A 20844-nucleotide genomic window follows, 5' to 3' on the forward strand; every position below is an offset into this window, starting at 1 on the left:
ATAATTATATATATATAATTTCTTACATTGCTACTACCAGAGTTTCTATACCAAAAAGCACCAAAATAAGATCATGGTCAGTGTTGGGATCTAGTATGTAAGTTAAAAGAAAAAGAATATTTAAGGCGAAGGTGGAGAAAATTGTGAAATAATTCAGAGAGAAATAAAGAAGAGAGAAAAAAGAAAATGGTGGAAATTGTTAAAAGTTGTATGTACTATTGTAAAATATATAAAACACATTTCTAACAATCACATTTAATAAATTCATAGGTCTTAAACTTTAGATTGCATAGAAATCACCCACTCCCTTGAGATTATGATCAAGTAGATCTAGGGTGGAACCCATGAATCTTCGTTTTATATAAGCAACCCCACTACAGTTAATTTTGTTGAAATAGCTAACCCTTACAATAAAAGAAAATATACGTCGATATATATATTTGGAATTGTTACCTTTTTGCATGATCTTTAGCAACACGATCTTGTCAGAGCACTCTGTTTAACTCTTGGTGTCAGCATCTTGAGCATCTTAATTAACATCTTTAGCATCTTGAGATAGTGTAATAGTTTGATAAGCATTCCAGAAGTCCTGATTTACCAAATCTTATCTAACATGATCTATCATGCTTGAAACTATAAGACTTTCTGCTTGCCAAAAAAGGGGTCTTCTATTTCTTGCCCAACCTCTAATCCTTTTTTCACAAAACTGTGTAACACATGAGCCAAGCAAGAGTATTTAAAGCTCCTATTAAAATGGGGATATGGCCCCACTCTAAATTATCTAGAGGAGAGACCAGCTAATGTCTTGAAATAAACATTACTAGAGTTTAACTCTGTTCTATGAAGGCTAAGTTTCAAAAGTACAACCAAAGAAACAAAAGTATAGCAATAAACTAAAGAGATATAAAGAACAGAGCTAGAGAGCCATTTAAAATATTTGAAATAAACATTCAGTGTTTTAATGTAGTGCTCTATTGTTGGGTTTGAAATAGTTCATAACCCAGTGGTTGTTTTTATGTTAGTGACTGCCATCACAGAAGCAGAGATTCCATGTTGTTTGCTATTGTATCCCCAGCACTGAAACAGAGCTTGGGTATGCACCCAACAAATACATTTTTTTAGAATGTAATTATTTTATTAATACTTAAAAGTATTTTTATGTTTTGAACATATTTTTGAAATAACCTTCTATTTAGTGAATAGTAGTGGACAAGGCCAGATTTGATGTTTTTCTATAACCTTAAGTTAGCATTGGCAGCAGTTCAGTGAATTCAAATCCTTTGACTCCAATTACAAGGCTTTCCCTTAAGTATTTCGCTGATTTTTGTACTTCACTGATTTGTGTAAAATATTCTTAGTTTGAACTCTTATTCAAATTGATTTTAATAAAATTTGTATGTGGCTAGATATTCCTTGTTGATTTCACTTTCACTGATATTTTTACTGTCATTTTACAGTGCTTACTAAATGTTATATATTGGATTTCTCTTCTTTCCCCCAACTTTCATTTTAGAATCAGTGAGTACATGAGCAGGCTTGTTACATGGGTATACTGCATGATACTAAGGTTTGGAGTATGAATGAATCAGATGGTGATCATAGTACTCAATAGGTAGGGGTTTTTTCAATCCTTACCCCACTTCTACCCTCCCCCACTCTTATATTCCTCAGTGTCTATTGTTCCCATTTTTATGACCATGAGTACCCAAGGTTTATCTTCTACTTATAAGTGAGAACATGTGGTATTTGGTTTTCTGTTTCTGTGTTAGTTTGCTTAGAATAATCCTTTGCAGCTGCATCCCTCTTGCTGCAAATGATGTGATTTTGTTCTTTTACATGGCTGCATAGTATTTAGTATTCCATGGTGTATATATACCATATTTTCTTTATGAAGTCCACTATTGATGGGTATCTAGGTTGATTTCATGTCTTTGCTATTGTGAATAGTGCTGTGATAAACATACAAGTGCATGTGTCTTTTTGGTAGAATGACTTACTTTCCCTTGGGTATATACCCAGTAGTGAAATTCCTGGGTCAAATGGCAGCTCAGTTCTCAGTTCTCTGAGAAATCTCCAAACTGCTGTGGAAAGCAGTGGCTGAACTAATTTACATTCTCACCAGCAGTAGCAGCAGTGTGTAAGTATTCCCTTTTCTCCACAGCCTTACCAACATCTGTTATTTTTTGTCTTTTCAAGAAAAGCCATTCTGATTGGTGTGAGATAGTATCTTATTGTGGTTTTGATTAGCGTTTCTCTGATGATTAGTGATGATGAGTATTTTTTTCATGTCTGTTGGCTGCTTGTAGGTCTTCTTTTGAGAAATGTCTGCTCATGTCCTTTGCCCATTTTTAAATGGAGTAATAATTTTTTGCTCTTTAATTTCCTTAATAGATTCTAGATATTAGACCTTTGTCAGATGAAAAGTTTGTGAATATTTTCTTCCATTCTGTAGGTTATCTGTTTACTCCCTTGATAGTTTCTTTTGCCATGCTTCTGTGTGCTCTTTAGTTTAATTAGGTTTCATTTGTCAATTTTTGGTTTTGCTGCAATTGCTTTAAAAAAATTTAGCCACAAATTCCCTCCCAATGTCAATATCAGAAAGGCTATTCCCTAGGTTTTCTTGCAAGATTTGTATATTTTGAGGTATTACATTTAAGGCTTTCATCCATCTTGAGTTAACTTTTGTATATGGTGATAGGTAGAGGGTCCTGTTTTATTCTTCTGCGTATGAATAGCCAGTTATTCTAACATCATTTTTTCAATAGGAGTTTTTTCCCCATTGCTTATTTTTGTCGACTTTGTTGAAGATCAAATGGTTGCAGGTGTGTGGATTTATTTCTGGGTTCTCTATTCTGTTCCATTGGTTTATGTGTTGGTTTTTATACCAGTACCATGCAGTTTTAGTTACTGTAGCCTTGTAGTGTACTTTGAAGTCAGATAATACAGTGCCTCCAGCTTTGGTTTTTCTTTGTTTCTTGATTTTTTTGTTTTATTTTGCTTAGGATTGCTTTGGCTCTTTTTTGGTTCCATCTGAATTTTAGAGATTTTTTCCCAGACCATCAGATATTTGATGAATTTAAAAATAAAAATAATTTCTCTTTATTCCCCTCTTTCACACTAGTGAGGGAATAACAAAAACAGGAAAAATTGACTGAATAGAATAAATATGTTTATCATATTTAGATTATTTTTCCTTTCTCAATTTTATGCTTATAATAAGTAAAAATAAACTATCTAATTAGAGCTAAATGGGGTGACTTGTGCCTATAACCTCAGCACTTTGGGAGGCCAAGGTAGAGGATCACTCAAGCCCAGGAGTTCAAGACCAGCCTGGGCAGCATAGGGAGACCCTATCTGTACCAAAAAAAAAAAATTGTAAAAATAATATTAGCCAGGCATGGTGGTACATGCCTGTAGTCTGAGTCACTCAGGAGACTGAGATGGGAAGATCACTTGAACCCTAAAGGTTGAGGCTGCAGTGAGCTGTGATCACACCACTGTACTCCAGCCTGGACAAGAGAGCAAGACCTTGTTTCTAAAAAGGAAGTGTATACATGTACACACACACACGTTCACACACACACATGCAGAGAGAGAGTACAAGTGTATATATGTAGTTTTAGATGTATAAAAGTATATGTATATATATTCTTTTATACATAATATATATACACTTACATTATACATATATACACACACACTTTTTTTCTGAATATATATATATAATTAGAAAAAATTCTGAGCAACTGCCAAATCCTTAACACTTTACCTCACAGTTTAAGAATTTTATGTAATTGGGACCAATATTAGTATGCTTGGGCTTCCATAGCAAAATACTATAGACTGGGTGGCTTAAGCAACAGAAATTTATTTCTCCACAGTTCTGGAGATAGGAATTCTAAGACAAAGGAGCTGACCAATTTGGTTTCTGGGAGGGGTCCCTTTCTGGCTTATAAATGACTACCTTCTTGCTATGTCCTTACATGACAGAGAGAGGGTGAAATAGATCTCTCTCTTCCTCTTCTTATAAGGCCACAATCACATTGGATCAGGGACACACACTTATAATTTTATTTAATCTTAATTACCTTTTAAAGACCCTATCTCCAAATACAGTCACATTGAGGGTTAGGGCTTCATTATACGAATCTTGGGGGATATAATCCAGTCAGTCCATAGCAGGGCCATTTCAAAATTGTGTCTTGTCTTATAGCTGAGAGAAGAGTTAAACTGGATTTACTTCTGAATGCAGTAGATGAAGTTTTAGGTGAGTCATGAGAAATGATGATAAGACAATAAAAATCATCTAAATATTTAATAAAAGAAATTATTTTGAAAGTATTTTATGTTATCTTGTCCATAACATATTAATCCTGACATTGTATCTGTTTTTAATGGCAATGTATATACAACTAAAGAGCCATCCTTTAGAAACTAAATGTTATTAATTATTATAATATAATCAGTTGTTACCTACATCTTATTTAAAAGGCCATAGTGTAATACCTACAAAGCATGTTCTATATTCTTTGGAGTTTTTCAATAATATAATTTCATTCTTTACTGTTTTGATGGCAAAATAGCAATACAAATTACACATACAGGTAATATGGCTACTAAGAATAAGTTCATGCAAATATTACATGCTGGCAGAATTATTCATTTAGTGAACTATTTCAAAAACAGTAACTTTCTGTGTGCTGTGTTTGTTTCTTGTTCCCAACATTAAAGAGCTTTCCTCTACCAGAAAGAAGTTTCATTTTTGGAATCTCCTTTCTCATTCTGGGTAATCAGACAACACTGATGATTCTGTTGCTTTTTATCCCATATTTGAGGATGATGCTACACAGACATAGTTGACTTTATAATTACTATTGAAATGTGATCCTTTGCCATTATTTTCTTTTTTAAGGGGAAGAAATTAACTATGAAGACTGGGAAGATATTCTGAGAAACATGGGGTTAAGCCTCCAACTGAAGGAAAACTCGGTGTTTATGAAAAGTTTGTCACTTGATGGTAAGCATTTAATTTACAATGAGGTATTTATTCATCCATTCACTAAAAGTTAATATGTTGCCTTAGGTACTAGACATTATATTTGGCTCTGAGTCATAAAGAATAAAAAAGACAATGTCCAGGTCCTAAAAGAATTCAATGTATAGATGGACAGCACATACTAAAAAAATGCTTTGCGTCATAAGTGCTATAATATTAATAAACACATACTGCTATGAAAGTAAAAGAGAAAGATTGACCAGCTATGACTGGAGACTCTAAGGCTTCACAGAATGGATATTATTTCAAATGAGCCTGAAGAGTTTAACAGTAGGGAATGGCAAGAACTAAAAAGAAAAACATAATAAAGGCACAGAGGCATACCCAACATGCCATGTTTGAGGAACCATGTATAATTTCATGTTGATATAGTATAGAGTACACAGTGATATTCACAATATGTGATGAAATACTATATTAATTTCACTGGATTTAATCCATAATTTAGGTAAAATCCATATGTAAATTTCACCTTTCACCACAGAGAAACGTAGAGCTGAAAGAATGCAATCTTCCAACCATAAAAGTTAAAGGAGGATAAAATGCCAGAGGGCAGCTTATCAGTCTTCTCTTGTTTACATTAGTCCTTCCCTCCTGAAGAGTTTACCTGCTGCCCTGATGTTACCTTCCAGACACCTGACCATTGGTCTAGCCTTTTGCTGCTGCTTTCTATAGTGAAGGAGTAGGCAATGATAATCTTAGATTCATCATTGCTTTAACTGCCACTGCTAGCCCTCTACTCTAGGCTGTAAATACACACACACACACACACACACACACGTACAGCTTTTCATTTCCCAAGAAGTTTATTGTGGCTTTTCTCTTGGTTTTTAAAATCCAAATTTCTGCTCAAATTTTAGTTACTCTGGGGTCGATCTGTGGAAAGGAAACAGAAATCCATGCTACTTCACCACCTATGTGGGAATAGATGAATTTCTGTAAATATGAAACCTGTCATGGCAACAGACAATATCTCACTGATTACCTTAAAGAAGAATTTATTTTCATGGGCCTGTCAATGAAAATACAATGCAATATCTATTCGATGTCGTGTGAAAAATGTATAGAAATGCTAATGCTAACATTCAAAGAAGTTGTGTCATAGTCATCAGGTTTTTTTGCTCAGGAATCGGCTGAGCTAAATGTCACATTATCCTTGGGAACACTAATATGTATGATCTTAAGCAGAGGAGTAGAAAAGGAAAAATCAGAAGAAAAGAGAGATATATGAAAGGCATGGCAAGGTACCACTAACTGTTTTGACTGTCAAAAAAGAAAAAAGTAGGTAGATTTAATATCTTAAGAGCTTTTTCCTGTTGGTCTAATTCTTATTTAGGGTATAAACAAAAACATGAAAAGATTTGAGTAAAATTATAGGAGTTATTCTTCTGAAATTGCTGGGTTTTAAAATATTTTATCAGGCCTCCCTATCAGCTGCTATACTGTGCTTTAATATCTTACAGCTGCTGGAAAGTTGTATAAGCATAAGTTGCTGGATGGTTTAAGATCTCTCCCAGGTAAGTGAGAAACCAGGTAAAACCAATTGAATTAACTTTTTTAAAACGACCAAAATATATATTTGTGGTGATTACAAGTTTGGCAATTAACCTGTTTATTAAGTGTTTTTGTCTCATCGTTTACCACTTTGAACATAGTGCCTTTAGGGAAATGATTTTTTATTCTATCACTGCATTTAAAATGTATTTTACAATTAGAATTATAAAGGCAGTTTATTGCCAAATTTCATCAGACTTGCCCACTTTTCAGTTTTTTCCTTATAAATGTCCTATGAAAGCTATAGTCAGATCTTCTAGACAAAAACAGGAGAGCAGGTTCTGCTCCCGATTCACATGACAATTCTTTTCTTCTCTTTTTTCTTTTTTTCTTTTTTTTTTTGAGACGGAGTTTCACTCTTGTTACCCAGGCTGGAGCTCAATGGCGCAATCTCGGCTCACTGCAACCTCCGCCTCCTGGGTTCAGGCAATTCTCCTGCCTCGGCCTCCTGAGTAGCTGGGATTACAGGCACGCGCCACCATGCCCAGCTAATTTTTTGTATTTTTAGTAGAGACGGGGTTTCACCATGTTGACCAGGATGGTCTCGATCTCTTGACCTCGTGATCCACCCACCTCGGCCTCCCAAAGTGCTGGGATTATAGGCGTGAGCCACCGTGCCCAGCCCCGACAATTCTTTTCATACAAACAACTTTATTATTTCTTTGTTTGTTTGCCCTCTAAATGCTAGTCATGGAAATGCCTAGTAGTTTTCACTTTATTGTTATTGTTTGCATTTCTCATTCCTGCCCTCTTTTTTTTCTTTTTTCCTTTTTCTCTTTTCATTATCTCTAATAATGTCTATAAGCAATCCTGTCCTCTTTTTTCTAAGGAGTGAGGCTTAGTGTTGATAAGCTAAAACCCTTCATGGAACAAATGGGCTTTAAACTTGAGGAAGAGGAATACCAAGATCTGAAAAACAACCTGCCCATTGATGGTGAGCTGCTCTTTAAGCAAAATTTTGGATTCATATTTGAGAACTTCTGAGAGTATATTTAGAGTTGTGCAGAAGTATTAAAAAAATTAAAAGAACAGCACTCCGGACTGAGCAACAGAGTGAGACCTGTCTCCAAAATAAATAAATAAATGCATAAATAAATAGATATGCAAAAAGGTAAGAGTCTAGTCCTCAAGAATTAATCAATTCATGCAGTAGACTTTATTGAGCATCTAATACATATGAACTATTAGGAATACAAAAATGAAGATGACAGGATCTCTGACCTCTAGGATTTCATAGTCTAGTGATACATCTTATATGCAGACAAGTCATCATAGTGCTATGTGGTTGTGAATATATAAAAATATATTCAGTGAGATTCTAAAGGAGGGAAGAGCTAAGTTTCCCAGGAGGGGAATCAGAGAAAGGCCTGTCAGAAGATATGAGGAAATTCTCCCAGATGAAGGCATTCCAGATAGGAAAATGAACAACAGCATAAATGCATGCAAAGTCACAGAATTTTAGGAGAGCAGCAAAAATTTCCTTGTGGTTAGAATGTACTCTTCATGTTACAAAATGGCAGGAAAAAAATGGCTGGAAAGGCAGATTGCCAGGACTGGAAAGCTGGGTAGTTTAGCTTGTATCATCCTTTTGAGCCTTTCAGTAGTGTGTACCTTTCTAGAAATTTGTCCATTTCATCTAAGCTGTCTGATTTGTTGGCATGAAGTTGTTCCCAGTATTTCTTTATATTCCTTTTTAATTTCTGTGAAGTCAGTAATGATGTCCTCTTTCCTGATTTTGATCTATATCTTTTTTATTTAGTCAAACTAGCTAAAGATTTGTCAATTTTGTTGACCTTTTCAAAAAGCCAACATCAATTTTCCCTATCGATTTTCTGTTTTTCATTTTATTGATTTCAGCTCTAATCTTTGTTCTTTTCTCTGTTCAGCTTACCTTGAGTTTAGTTTGATCTTCTTACAGTGAAAACTTAGATTCTTAATTTAAAATCTTTCCCTTTTTTTTGGCAGAGTTTTGCTCTTGTTGCCCAGGCTGAAGTGCAATGGAGCTATCTCAGCTCACTGCACCCGCCACCTGCTGGGTTCAAGTGATTCTTGTGCCTCAGCCTCCTGAGTAGCTGGCACTATAGGTGCCTGCCACCGTGCCTGGCTAATTTTTACATTTTTAGTAGAGAAGGGGTTTCACCATATTGGCCAGACGTGTCTCGAACTCCTGACCTCAGATGATCCACCCACCTCAGCCTTTCAAAGTGCTGGGATTACAGGTGTGAGCTACCATGCCCAGCCCTTTCTTTATTTCTAATACAGGTGTTTGCAGGTATAAATCTTCCTCTAAGCACTGATTTAGTTGCATTTTGAAATATTTCATATTTACATTTGCATTTTCATTCAGTTTAAAATACTTTCTAATTTCCCGGATAATTTCTTCTTGATCCATGGGTTAATTAGAAATGTGTTGTTCAATTTCTAAATGTTTATGGATTTCCCAAATTTCCTTCTGTTGTTGATTTAGAATTAATTCCTTTGTGGTCAGAAAACATACTTTCATAATTTCAGTTCTTTTAAATGGAATGAGACTTGTTTTATGGCCTAGCATATGGTCTAACCTGGTGAATGTTCCATGGTTGATAATATTGTTCAAGTCTTCTTTATCCTATTTACTTTTCTGTTTAGTAGGGTACTGAAATGTCCAACTATTATACTTGAATTGTCTATTTCTCCCTTCAATTTTAGCCTTCGTACTGTAAGTAGTGGTATGTCTAGAGTATTTCTCTCTTGCAAAATCAGTGCTGATTGGCAATGTAGAAAGCATTATTGGAAGCAAAAACTGGAACTTGAGAGATACTTCCATGATCCAACAAGAGACAGTGAGAGCCTAGGCAAGGGAAGTGAACTTAATGATGGATAACCGAGTGACTTGGGAAAGATTTTAGAATTTAAATTTATTTATTAAAACTAATAAAAATTTAAAACAAACAGGGCATGGTGAGTGATTCCATGTGAGGTATGAAAAGTTGAAGAATTTTAGGAAGGGATATCTTAATGAGTAAGTCATCAGTCATATTATAAGCCAATTCAGGAAGAGGTTCAGTTTACAGTGTCAGGAGAGTATTTTCAGTTTTAGAAAAGTAGAGTTTGAGATACTTGTAAGACATTGACTTAGCCATATGAATGAAAAGATGGCTGGAAACGAATACTCTAATAATTCATCTTATTTATCTTTAACTAGGAAGTTAGCAGACCACAAATTTAGCAAAGCTTTAGCAATGTTTCGGAGCAATGATGAGATTATTAGTAGACCAAAAGGAAAAGCCAAAAAGTAAATAAATGGAGAAAATGTGTCAGGGAAGTTTGAAAATAAACAAATAAAATAAGGAGGAAAATAGTAGTAAGAGATAGAAAAGAAGAATTTATCTAGAGTGAATTCCAACCTAGCAAAAATGACAAGTTTAAGGAGGGCAATAGTAATAATTCCCCTTTACATCAATAACATCTACATGGACTCATAATAATAACTACAAGTATCCAAAAAGAAAAATTTCCAAAATAATAACCCTCTGGGGGAAAAATAGCAAAAACCTGGGGTTCATCCCACTGGTTCCACTGATTATATGACATTATGGAATGAAGTTGGAATTGGAATTAGCCAGACAGGGATTTGAATCTCAGCTCTGAAAATTCTTGGCTATGCAAGATTGGTCAAATTAACCACTCTGAATCTTAGCTCCCTTCTGTCAAAAAGAAAATAATAGCTACCTTTGATATAGTTGTGAATTATGTAGCTTTATTAGTAGGAATAATAATCAATATACATTCATCTCAACACAATGCCACCTAGTTACACCTCTGTTCTTGTCAAAAGGAAGTAAATTTTCCATTGGATTTTTTTATTATCAAAAATATATCATTTCTCAGTATTTTTTATCTACCTATAAAAGGATTACTTTTTCTTATTCATTATCCAGGTATCTTGTAACTTTGCTGGAATGCCACAGTGATTTTGGTTGTAGAAGAATCAACCCTCTCCTTGAGTACTACATTTCAACTCAATGAGCTCTTAGGAAATAGCATTAGAAATATTCATATAAATATCATTTAAGCTATTTATAAGTCTTCTATGGAAATAATTAAAATACATGAGAATGGAAAATTAGCCAGGCATGGTGGTGTGTGCCTGTAGACCCAGCTACTCAGGAGGTTGAGGCAGGAGAATCACTTGAACCTGAGAGGCAGAGGTTGTAATAAGCCAAGATTCTGCCACTGCACTCCAGCCTGGGCAACAGAGCCAGATTCCGTCTCAAAAAAAAATAAAATACATGAGAATGGATAAGACATCTTCCTCCAAGGAACTGACCATCTATAAGCCTCTTTTTTTGAGAAGGAGTCTGGCCCTGTCACCTAGGCTGGAGTGCAATCTTGGCTCACTGCAACCTCCCCTTCCCAGGTTCAAGCAGTTCTCCTGCCTCAGACACCCAAATAGCTGGGACTACTGGCGCCCACCACCACATCTGGCTAATTTTTGTATTTTTAGTAAAGACAGGGTTTTCATCATGTTTACCAGGCTGGTCTCAAACTCCTGACCTCAGGTGATCTGCCCGCCTTGGCTTCCCAAAATGCTGGGATTCCAGGCATGAGCCACTGCACCTGGCCTATAAGGCTCTTTAAAGGCTCACTTTAAAAGGCGGTATATCCCTATAACAACATTCTACCCTTTAAATTTATACAAGTTTTAAAAAGAAAAATACAAAATAAAGTTTAAAAACAAAATTTTGAAAATATTGTTAAAGTTCAGTTAGATTGATCAAAATCTCTTTTCTTTTTTTTTTTTTTTCCAGTTGTAATCTCACTCTGTTACCCAGGCTGGAGTGCCGTGGCGCAATCTCGGCTCACTGCAACCTCTGCCTCCTAGGCTGAAGTGATTCTCCTGCCTCAGCCTCCCAAGTAGCTGGGACTGCAGGTGCACGCCACCACACCCAGCTAATTTTTGTATTTTTAGTAGAGATGGGTTTTCACCATGTTAGGCAGGATGATCTCAATATCTTGATTTTGTGATCCGCCTGCCTCAGCCTCCCAAAGTGCTGAGGTTACAGGTATGAGCTACCACACCCAGCCCTTTTCTTGATATTGAAGTGGGAAGTAGAAGAAGGACAGACAGACTAAGCTAAGTATGGATTGAGTGTAGAAATAGGCATTGGTTCTGGGTTTGGGGGAGGGGTTTTTTGCAGATATATGGATTGTTAATGCTCCAAGTCAAATCTTCCCTGCTGGAGCATTTTCCCTCTTTAAGTTGCTTGACAGCATTGTAATCAATAAAACAGCTATCAAAGTAGAGAGGACTACTACTTCAGAGTGTCAGCCCAGCATTCTACCACATGAGGTTAACTATCTTAATAAAATAAAAAGTGATATTAGAAGTGTAAAGTAAATATCCTTTTTATAATGAGAGCTTTTTCTTTACACATTTTCCATTTGGAGTTTTAAAGAATAAAATTCTAGGCCAGGCATGGTGGCTCACACCTGTAATCCCAGCACTTTGGGAGGCCGAGGCAGGTGGATTACTTAGGGTCAGGAATTGGAGACCAGCCTGGCCAATGTGGTGAAACCTCATCTCTACCAAACATACAAAAATTAGCCAGACATGGTGTCTTGCGCCTGTAATCCCAGCTACTTGAGAGGCCGAGGCAGGAGAATCACTTGAACCCAGGAGGCAGAGGTTGCAGTAAGCAGAAATTGTTCCACTGCACTCCAGTCTAGGCAACAGAATGACATCCTGACATAAAATAAATAAATATCAGAACAAAAGGATGAAATTCTAGAATAACTCATACAAATTTGCTGAATTTTGTGTTTAACTTCAATGTATGACTTTTTTTTTTTTTTTTTTTTTTTTTTTTTTTTTTTGAGGCAGAGTCTCACTCTGCCTTCCAGGCTGGAGTGCAGTGGCATGATCTCGGCTCACTATAGCCTTCACCTCCTGTGTTCAAGCGATTCTCCTGCTCAGCCTCCTTTATATTTTATACAAATATTTTAAAAATTGAATTTTTAGTAGAGATGGGGTTTCACCATGTTGGCCAGGCTGGTCTCAAACTCCTGACCTCAAATAATCCATCCACCTTGGCCTCCCATAGTGCTGGGATTACAAGTGCACCCAGCCAATGTATGACTTACATCTTTCTTCTGTTCTATTATTGTCTTCATGCATAGGATTCTGTTTTGTCTTACAGATGAGGGGAGAGTTAATGTGAATGTGGTGATGGATGAAGGACATCTTTTTACAGGTAGGTTAGATTTTTATTAACTCATTATTGAGTATCTATTATATCCCATATATGGATCTATAAAAACCAACCTTCCAGGAGCTTGTGTGGTTGAGGCAGGTAAAATACAAGTATATGCAATACAATGTTATAAATTGTGAAGACCATATGCAAGGTAAAGAAGGGGCAAGATGCCATTTGCACCTGAGGAAAAGAGATTGAGAAATAGTTTTGTAGAGTGGACAACATATGAGCGGATCCTTAAAAAATGAGACAGTGTTTGTCAGGGAGACAGTGTTTCTCATAGAGGCAAAAAAAAGCATAAAAGCCACCAAGATGAGAAACAGTATGGAGCTTTAAGGAACTAGAAATAATTTGGCATAGCTGGATCATAAAATGCTGTCAGGAGTTTGGCAAGAAATAAAGAGCAAGGAAGGGGATGTGGTAGGCTCCTAAAAATATCCAGGTCCTAATCCTCAAAACCTGTGAATGTTCCCTTATATGGGAAAAGTGACTTTGGAGATATGATTAGGAATCCTGAGATGGGGAGATTATCCTTATCTAAGTAGACCCTAAATATAATTACAACTATCCTTAGAAGAGGGAGACTTGATGACAGACAAAGTAGAAGGCAGTGTGACAAAGGAAGCAAGATGCTACAATGAGGGCTTTGAGGATGGAAGAAGGAACATGAGCCGAGGAACCTAAGGGGCCTCTAGAAGTGGAAGGCAAGGGAACAGATTCTCCAGCAGAGCCTCCTGAAGAAACCAGCCCTGCTGACACCTTGACTTTAGCCCAATAAAACTGATTTCAGACTCATTCCCCAGAACCATTAAGAGAAAAAAGAATGTATTGTTTTAAACCAACAAGTTTTTGGAAAATTGTTACAGCAACAACAGGAAACAAACACAGGGGACAAATCATAGAGGGTCTTGACTACAAAATAAAGGATAAAAATAAAATTCTGTGAATTTTATTCTGTGGAGTAGGGAGTCATTCCAAAATTTAAAGCTAGAGACTATGTGATTATATGTGCAAATTGAAAGACTGACCAGGTGCAATGGCTCACACTTGTAATCCCAGCACTTTGGGAGGCCAAGGTGGGTAGATTGCCTGAGCTCAGGAGTTTGACACCAACCTGGACAATGTGGTGAAACCTCATCTCTACAAAAAATACAAAAATTAACCAAGTGTGGTGGCATATACCTGTAGTCCCAGCTACTTGGGGGACTGAAGTGGGAGGATCGCTTGAGCCCAGGATGTTGAGGCAGTTGTACCACTGCAATCCAGCTGGGGTGATGGAGCAATGCCAAGAAATTGAGAGAGAGAGAGAGAGAGAGAGAGAGAGAGAGAGAGAGAGAGAGAGAGAGAGAGAAAGGGAGGGAGGGAGGGAGGAAGGGAGGGAGGGAGGGAGGGAGGGAGGGAGGGAGGGAGGGAGGGAGGAAGGAAGGAAGGGAGGGAGGGAGGGAAGGAAGGAAGGAGGGAGGGAGGGAGGGAGGGAAGGAGGAAGGAGGGAGGGAGGGAGGGAAGGAGGAAGGAGAGAAGGAGAGAGAAAGAGAGAGATTGCTTTAGCAGCAATATAGAGAGTGGATGAATGGACAAAGGTGTGTGTGCAAGAGGAGTCAGGGAGAGCAGTTAGGAAGCAAATTGTCAATGTCCCGGCAAAAGACCGACGTAATGATTATCAATGAGACTTGAGAGGAAGGGATATATATAAGAGATATTACAGATACCATATTACAGGGTTTGATTCCTGATCAGGTATGGAGATGGGAAGAAAGGAAAGAGTAAAGGGTGACTCCTTCGTTTCTGAGTTGGATAGTTGGGTGAGTGATAATGAGTCACCAAAATAAGGAATTCAGTAAAAGATTTAGAAGTAAAGATAGAGTTTCCCTTTTGGGTCATATTGAATTTGGGGTTTCTGTGAGACATCTAAAGACATCATCTTACAATTGAATAGATGAGTAAGAATCTGAAGCCACCTCTTTTTCCAAGACAAGCAGACTTCAAATCAGAAAGGACACAGATATAGAGAATCTAGGTAAATGTAGGAGTAAAATTCAAAGGAGTTTACCTAAAAGCTTCAATTTTCTTTGTAAAGTAGAAAACAGGATTATCTACTAACAGGAAGGACACAGTGGTGGGGTAGGGAATTTCAAGAAGATTATCGATGATTTTACATAAATTTGTTTCTTGTTTTTGTTTTTAGTTTTACATATGTAGGGGGATACAAGTGCAGATTTATTTCATGTATATATTGCATCATTGTGAATTCTGGGCTTTTAGTGTACCCACCACTCAAGCAGTGAATACTGTACCCTATAGGTAATTTTTCAACCCTCACCCCCGCACCCTCCTACGTTTGGTAGTCTTCAATTTCCATTATTCCACTCTGTAAGTCCATGTATACCCATTGTTTAGCTCCCAGTTAGAAGTGAGAGCATGCAGTACTTTAACCCTCTGTTTCTACGTTATTTTGCTGAGGATAATGGCCTCCAGTTCCATCCATGTTGCTGCAAAAGGCATCATTTCATTTTTTTAGTGTCTGAGTGGTATTCCTTGGTATATACATACTCCATCCTCTCTATCCAGTCCTCCACTGTTGGACACTTTGATTGATTCCACATCTCTGCTATACTGCTGCAATAAACACAAGAGTGCAGATATCTTTTTAATATAATGATTTATTTTCTGTTTGGTATATACCCAGTAGTGGAACTGCTAGATCAAAACTCCATGTTTTAGTTCCCTGAGAAATCTCCATACCATTTTCCATAAAAGCTATACTAATTTGATTTTGTATAACTTTGATAGAAAATATGAACTAAAGTTAATAAGGAATACATGAAGGCATTGAGGAGAAGTGCCAAGAGATAACCATAGTTAGATATAATTAAAACATAATGGCAACCTTTCATATTATTATATGGTATTCTTCAGCTGGCCCAAATTAGGAGATTCTAAGTTTCATGTGCCAAAAAAATGAAAGCATACTTAATCATGTAGACCAGGAAAATGATTATGTGGTCTAGTGTGGACACAGAAAGAAATAAAGTTGTGAACTTAGAGAAAAGTGAGAGAGGAGAATGAAAATTCTCTCTAAAGATATAACAGGTATGGATGAATAAGGAAGTAAAATAAATGGAAGAAACACAAGGTATTGGCCAGAAGTCAGCATGTTGGAATTTAAGATTTTAGAGGTAAAGCATTTCTAGGTGATGACAAAGTCCAGAATGTGTCCTGGAGAGTTAACTAGCGTAGAATTTAATAGATAGTCATTGAGGATTAGAAGGTCAAGAAACTTGGAAACCAGTCTTTGAATGAGTTATCTGAATAAAGGCTGGAATTCCTTATAGTGATGCCAGGAGTTTTGGAGGAAGCAAAAGACTATGGGTATGGGACAAGCTTCTGAAGTGACCAAGAAGCTAGTGGGTGGCAATACAAAGAAAGCCAAATTTCATAAATCTCAAAAGAGAAGTTTAGGTTTGGTTGGAAAGCAGCAGTTGTAATCTAGAAGAATGCCAAGCCCTGAGACAATTAGGACATAGAAAAATGAGCAGTCTTAGCTCAAAAATAAAAGTAAGTCATAGAAAATTCTATTAGGAAGAGGCAAAGTTCAGTTAAGAAAGAAGGTTAAAAGAAAAGTCTATAAAGAGACTGAAGATATAGAAAAATTTACATTTAATGAATTTCAGAGTGCACTCTGAGAAGGATTAAAAAGAAGCTAGCAATAGAAAGAAAATATCAATGTAATAAAACAGAATAGACTAGAGAGGCCAGAAAATTTGGAGGGGCTTTCATTCTGGAAAATGAAAGCATTATGGATAAAAGGTATAGTTAGAACAATTCCCTTGAGGCAAAAGCTCCGTATCTTGTCAAACGCTTAATCAAGTTAGCAGAGGGAGGCTGCTCTTGAGTTTGGCTGCTGACAGGGGAATATTAGAAGCCCCAGTGGTCCAAGGCTTCACGAGAGAGTTCTGAGGCATCTTGGGGAAAACAACCCTTGTGCGCATTTCCTTCCAGGCATCTGTGCATATGACTGGCTAACTCCCAGACATTCCCCTCTTGATGGAAACACTGCATTGTGGTTCCAGAGGACTAAAAGCAAGAATTTTCTTTTGCTGGAATTGGAAAGGATTAGTACATCTGATTTGTCTGCCTTAACTGCATCTTTAGCTTTTGTTCCCAACCAATAGAGCTACTGGACTTTCTGTACATAATTTCCGAATGTACAGTTTAAAATGTTTTGTCCTAGAAATTTATACTTCTTCATTTTCAAGAATAAAACTCAGCAATGGAAACAGTTCTCAATTTGATGAAATCATTTTGATGAAATGCGTCATTGGACACATTTGTTTCCAATGTTTCTGGACTTTGCAACTTTGAACTTTCCGTAGTCAGTATGGCAAGCACCAACCCCACAAAGTGACACAGTGCAAGAGGACAGGGATTCTCTCTATGCCCAGGTAAAGCAGTGTTATGACAGGGAGCAGAGTGGCTATGATGGGCAGACTAAGCCGATTTTCCAGAAGAGGCTAAAACTACAAAGAAGATTGTGCTGAGGCAAGTGTGTGTTGAGTCCAACTGCAGAACTCAGAGAATGCTGGCTGTTAAGAGAACTGGAAGGAGCTAGAACAAGAAAGGATCTTTCAGTTCTGAGCTTCATCTTTTGTTTTATTAAGAAAACAATAAAATCTTGAAGTTATGTTCAGATAATAAAGAAAGAAAGAAACTGCATCTTCAAGCCAGAGAAAAGAGCCATGGTAAAGGAAAATTGTACACAGTCATCCTAAAAGCAGATTGGGAGATGGTTGCAGGGGGCAAGGATAACTGATTTCCACTCTCATAATGAGGAACTAAAACTAAGTTCATTACCAAATAAACTTGTTAGCTTTGTGTCATTCATGCTTGTGATAGTTTGGTGATCACCTGCTGGTTTCCCTCTAGCACTTTACATTAAAGTTCTAAGAATAAAAAATCTATACATGCTAATATGCCTGAGACACACAACAAGAGGCGAGCTCGGGAGGTTGCATCTGACTTTCTAGCCACCTTTAAGGAAGGAAGCACAAGAAATGCACTGCATGTTGTAGCTACGAAGAAGAGGAACATAGACCCACCAAATCACTGAGGCATGACAGAGAACCAGGCTAGGTTAAGAACAAAGCCCCTAGAGAAAGGCCCTCTATGGTACCAAAACATGCAATTAAGAAAATTTTACAAAACCAAGATTCCAATGTTCACACAAAATTCTATTTTAAATGCAGTTATTTCCCTTTTTGATGCATTCTCTCACTCTACCTATTTACTGGTGAATGTTTGCATCTAATGACTCGCAGCCTAATTTTGACCATCATTGTTTTAGCAAAAAGCTTTAGGATTATGTCTGAGCAATAGCTGGCATTCTTGCCAGATTTATTTCATTAATGTTTAATCAGCAAATTATGCCACATGAACATTTTTCTTAATATAGAATCATCATTCTTCAAACTTTAAACCATTTTCACTTTTTACTTTTTAAAGGTGAGAAGATTGATACTGGGAACCTGAAAATTTTTCTGGAAAATATAGGGATAGAGCTTGCAGAAGATAAAGGCATGCAACTGCTGAATAATCTTCCAATTGATGGTAAGCATTAAAAATATCACATAACCAGGCATAGTGGCACATGCTTGTGGTCCCAGCTACTCAGGAGGCTGAGGAGGGAGGATTGCTGGGGCCCAGGATGTGAAGGCTGCTTTGAACAGTGATTTGTCCACTGCATTCCAGCCTGGATGACAAGTCAAGACCCTGTCTTAAAAAGTTTAAATTTAAATTTAAAAAATTAAAGTAAAGCCAGGTGCAGTGGCTCATGCCTATAATCCCAGCACTTTGGAAGGCTTAGGTGGAATAATCACTTGAGTTTAAGACTTTGAGACCAACCTGGGCAACATAGCAAGACCCCATCTTTACAAAAAAAGTTTAAAAAGTAGCCAGGCATGGCTGCTCATACCTGTAGTCCAAGCTACTTAGAAGGCTGATGTGGGAGAATCACTTGAGGCCAGGAGGCAGAGTCTATAGTGAAGTGAGATCCTGCCACTGCACTCCAGCCTGGGTGACAGAGCAAGACCCTGTCTCAACAACAACAACAACAACAACAACAAAGTAACAGGATTCTTTGAAGAAGGTTGAGCATATGAACTTTTGTGACTAATACTCCCTATGTAAGGAATGTTTCATGTACCAACAAAATGATTTCATCAAATTGAGAACTGTTTCCATTCCTGAGTTTTATTCCTGAAAATGAAAAAGTATAAATTTCTAGGATAAAACATTTTAAAGCATACGTTCTGAAATTATTCATGTTTTGTACTATTTTTTAAATATCCGCATTGCTTCCTGAGACTTGAATTTTTCTCTGTCTTACAGCCAAAGGAAGGGTATATGTGAACAGACTGATGAAAGAATTGAGGGGTCTTAAAGGTGAGTGAAAAGTAAGGTAAAAAGGCCGGTAAAACTGAGGTCCTCAAGCTTTACTGTTGTTTTCAAAAACCCTTCCTATTTCACAATTTTCAGATTACTAATCCTGCTGTTCCAACTGTTTATTAATTCAGTGTTTATCCTTATATGCTTTTAGGCACACTGCAATCACTAAAATGGTTTAACTACAGTAGACCCAAAAACAGTGGTTTCAAAATAAAGTTGTGCATCAGAATCACCAGAAAAACAAAAACACTGTTTTAGCATCCATATCACTAGGCCCTTTTTCTGCCATATTTCTCTTGGATTTCCAGAGCTAGTACCTAGAAACATGTTATTAAAAAGTTTCAAGGAGGAGGGGACCAAGATGGTCCAATAGGAAGAGCTCTGTCTGCAGCTCCCAGCGAGACCAATGCATAAAGCGGGTGATTTCTGCATTTCCAACTGAGGTACACAGTTCATCTCATTGAGACTTGTTAGGCAGTGGGTCCAACCCATGGACAGTGAGCAGAAGCAGGGTGTGGCATTGCTTCCCCTGGGAAGTGCGAGGAGTCGGGGACCTCCTTCCCCCAGCCAAGGGAATCCACAAGGGACTATGCTACCCAGCCAGGTTACTACACTTTTCCAATGGTTTTTGCAGTCTGCAGATCAGGAGATTCCCCCATGTGCCTATACCACCAGGGCTCTTGGTTTCAAGCACAAAACTGGGCAGCTGTTTGGGCAGACACTGAGCTAGCTGCAGGAGTATTTTTTGTACCCCAGTAGCACCTGGAACCCCAGTGAGACAGAACCATTCACTCCCCTGGAAAGGGGGCTGAAGCCAGGGAGCCAAGTGGTCTCACTGAGTGGGTCCCACTCCCAGAGAGCCCAGCAAGCTAAGAACCACTGGCTTGAAATTCTCTCTGGCACCACACCAGTCTGAAGTCAACCTTGAGCTTGGTAGGGGGAGGGTCATCTGCCATTACTGAAGTTTTAGTAGGCAATTTTCCCCGGACAGTGCTAAGAAGGCTGAGAGGTCTGGGCTGGGCTTGACAAAGTGGCTGTGGCCAGACTGCTTCTCTAGATTCCTCCTCACTGGGCAGGGCATCTCTGAAGGAAAGGTAACAGCTCCAGTCAGGGGCTTACAGACAAAACCACCATATTCCTGGGAGAGAGCACCTGAGGGAAGGGACAGCTGTGGGTGCAGCTTCAGTGGATTTAATCATTCCTGCCTTCTGGCTCTGAAGAAAGCAGCTGATCTGACAAGAGAGATTCTCCCAGCACAGCGCAGGACCTCTGCTAAGGGAGAGACTGCCTCCTAAAGTGGGTCCCTCACCCCGTGCCTCCTGACTGGGAGAAATCTCCCAACAGGGGTCGGCAGATACCTCATACAAGACAACTCCAGCTGGCTTCAGGCCGGTGCCCGTCTGGGATAAAACTTCCAGAGGAATGAGCAGACAGAAATCTTTGCTGTTCTGCAGCCTCTACTGGTGATACCCAGGCAAACAAGATCTGGAGAGGATCTCCAGCAAACTTCAGCAGACCTGCAGAAGAAGGGCCTGACTATTAGAAGAAAAACTAACA

At 37.9% G+C, this 20844-nt stretch overlaps 1 protein-coding gene across 32 annotated transcripts in view; it reads left to right on the plus strand.

Annotated features, from left to right (window-relative positions):
* The window catches only part of EFCAB3 (EF-hand calcium binding domain 3), a 466563-nt gene that overhangs the window by 328063 nt on the left and 117656 nt on the right, over nucleotides 1-20844 (plus strand). For 30 of the 32 annotated variants that reach the window (XM_035300329.3, XM_035300331.3, XM_078373418.1 and 27 more), the window contains 7 exons: nucleotides 4214-4267; nucleotides 4913-5017; nucleotides 6520-6573; nucleotides 7440-7544; nucleotides 12790-12843; nucleotides 18346-18450; nucleotides 19231-19284. In XM_035300329.3, the coding sequence (XP_035156220.3) occupies nucleotides 4214-4267; nucleotides 4913-5017; nucleotides 6520-6573; nucleotides 7440-7544; nucleotides 12790-12843; nucleotides 18346-18450; nucleotides 19231-19284 (531 nt within the window). Of the gene's footprint in view, nucleotides 1-4213; nucleotides 4268-4912; nucleotides 5018-6519; nucleotides 6574-7439; nucleotides 7545-12769; nucleotides 12844-18345; nucleotides 18451-19230; nucleotides 19285-20844 lie in introns of those variants that run through there. The other 2 variants (XM_078373420.1, XM_078373448.1) reach the window with 2 other exon arrangements.

This window comes from Callithrix jacchus, chromosome 5 (genome assembly GCF_049354715.1).
Source record: "Callithrix jacchus isolate 240 chromosome 5, calJac240_pri, whole genome shotgun sequence".
Lineage (NCBI taxonomy): Eukaryota > Metazoa > Chordata > Mammalia > Primates > Cebidae > Callithrix > Callithrix jacchus.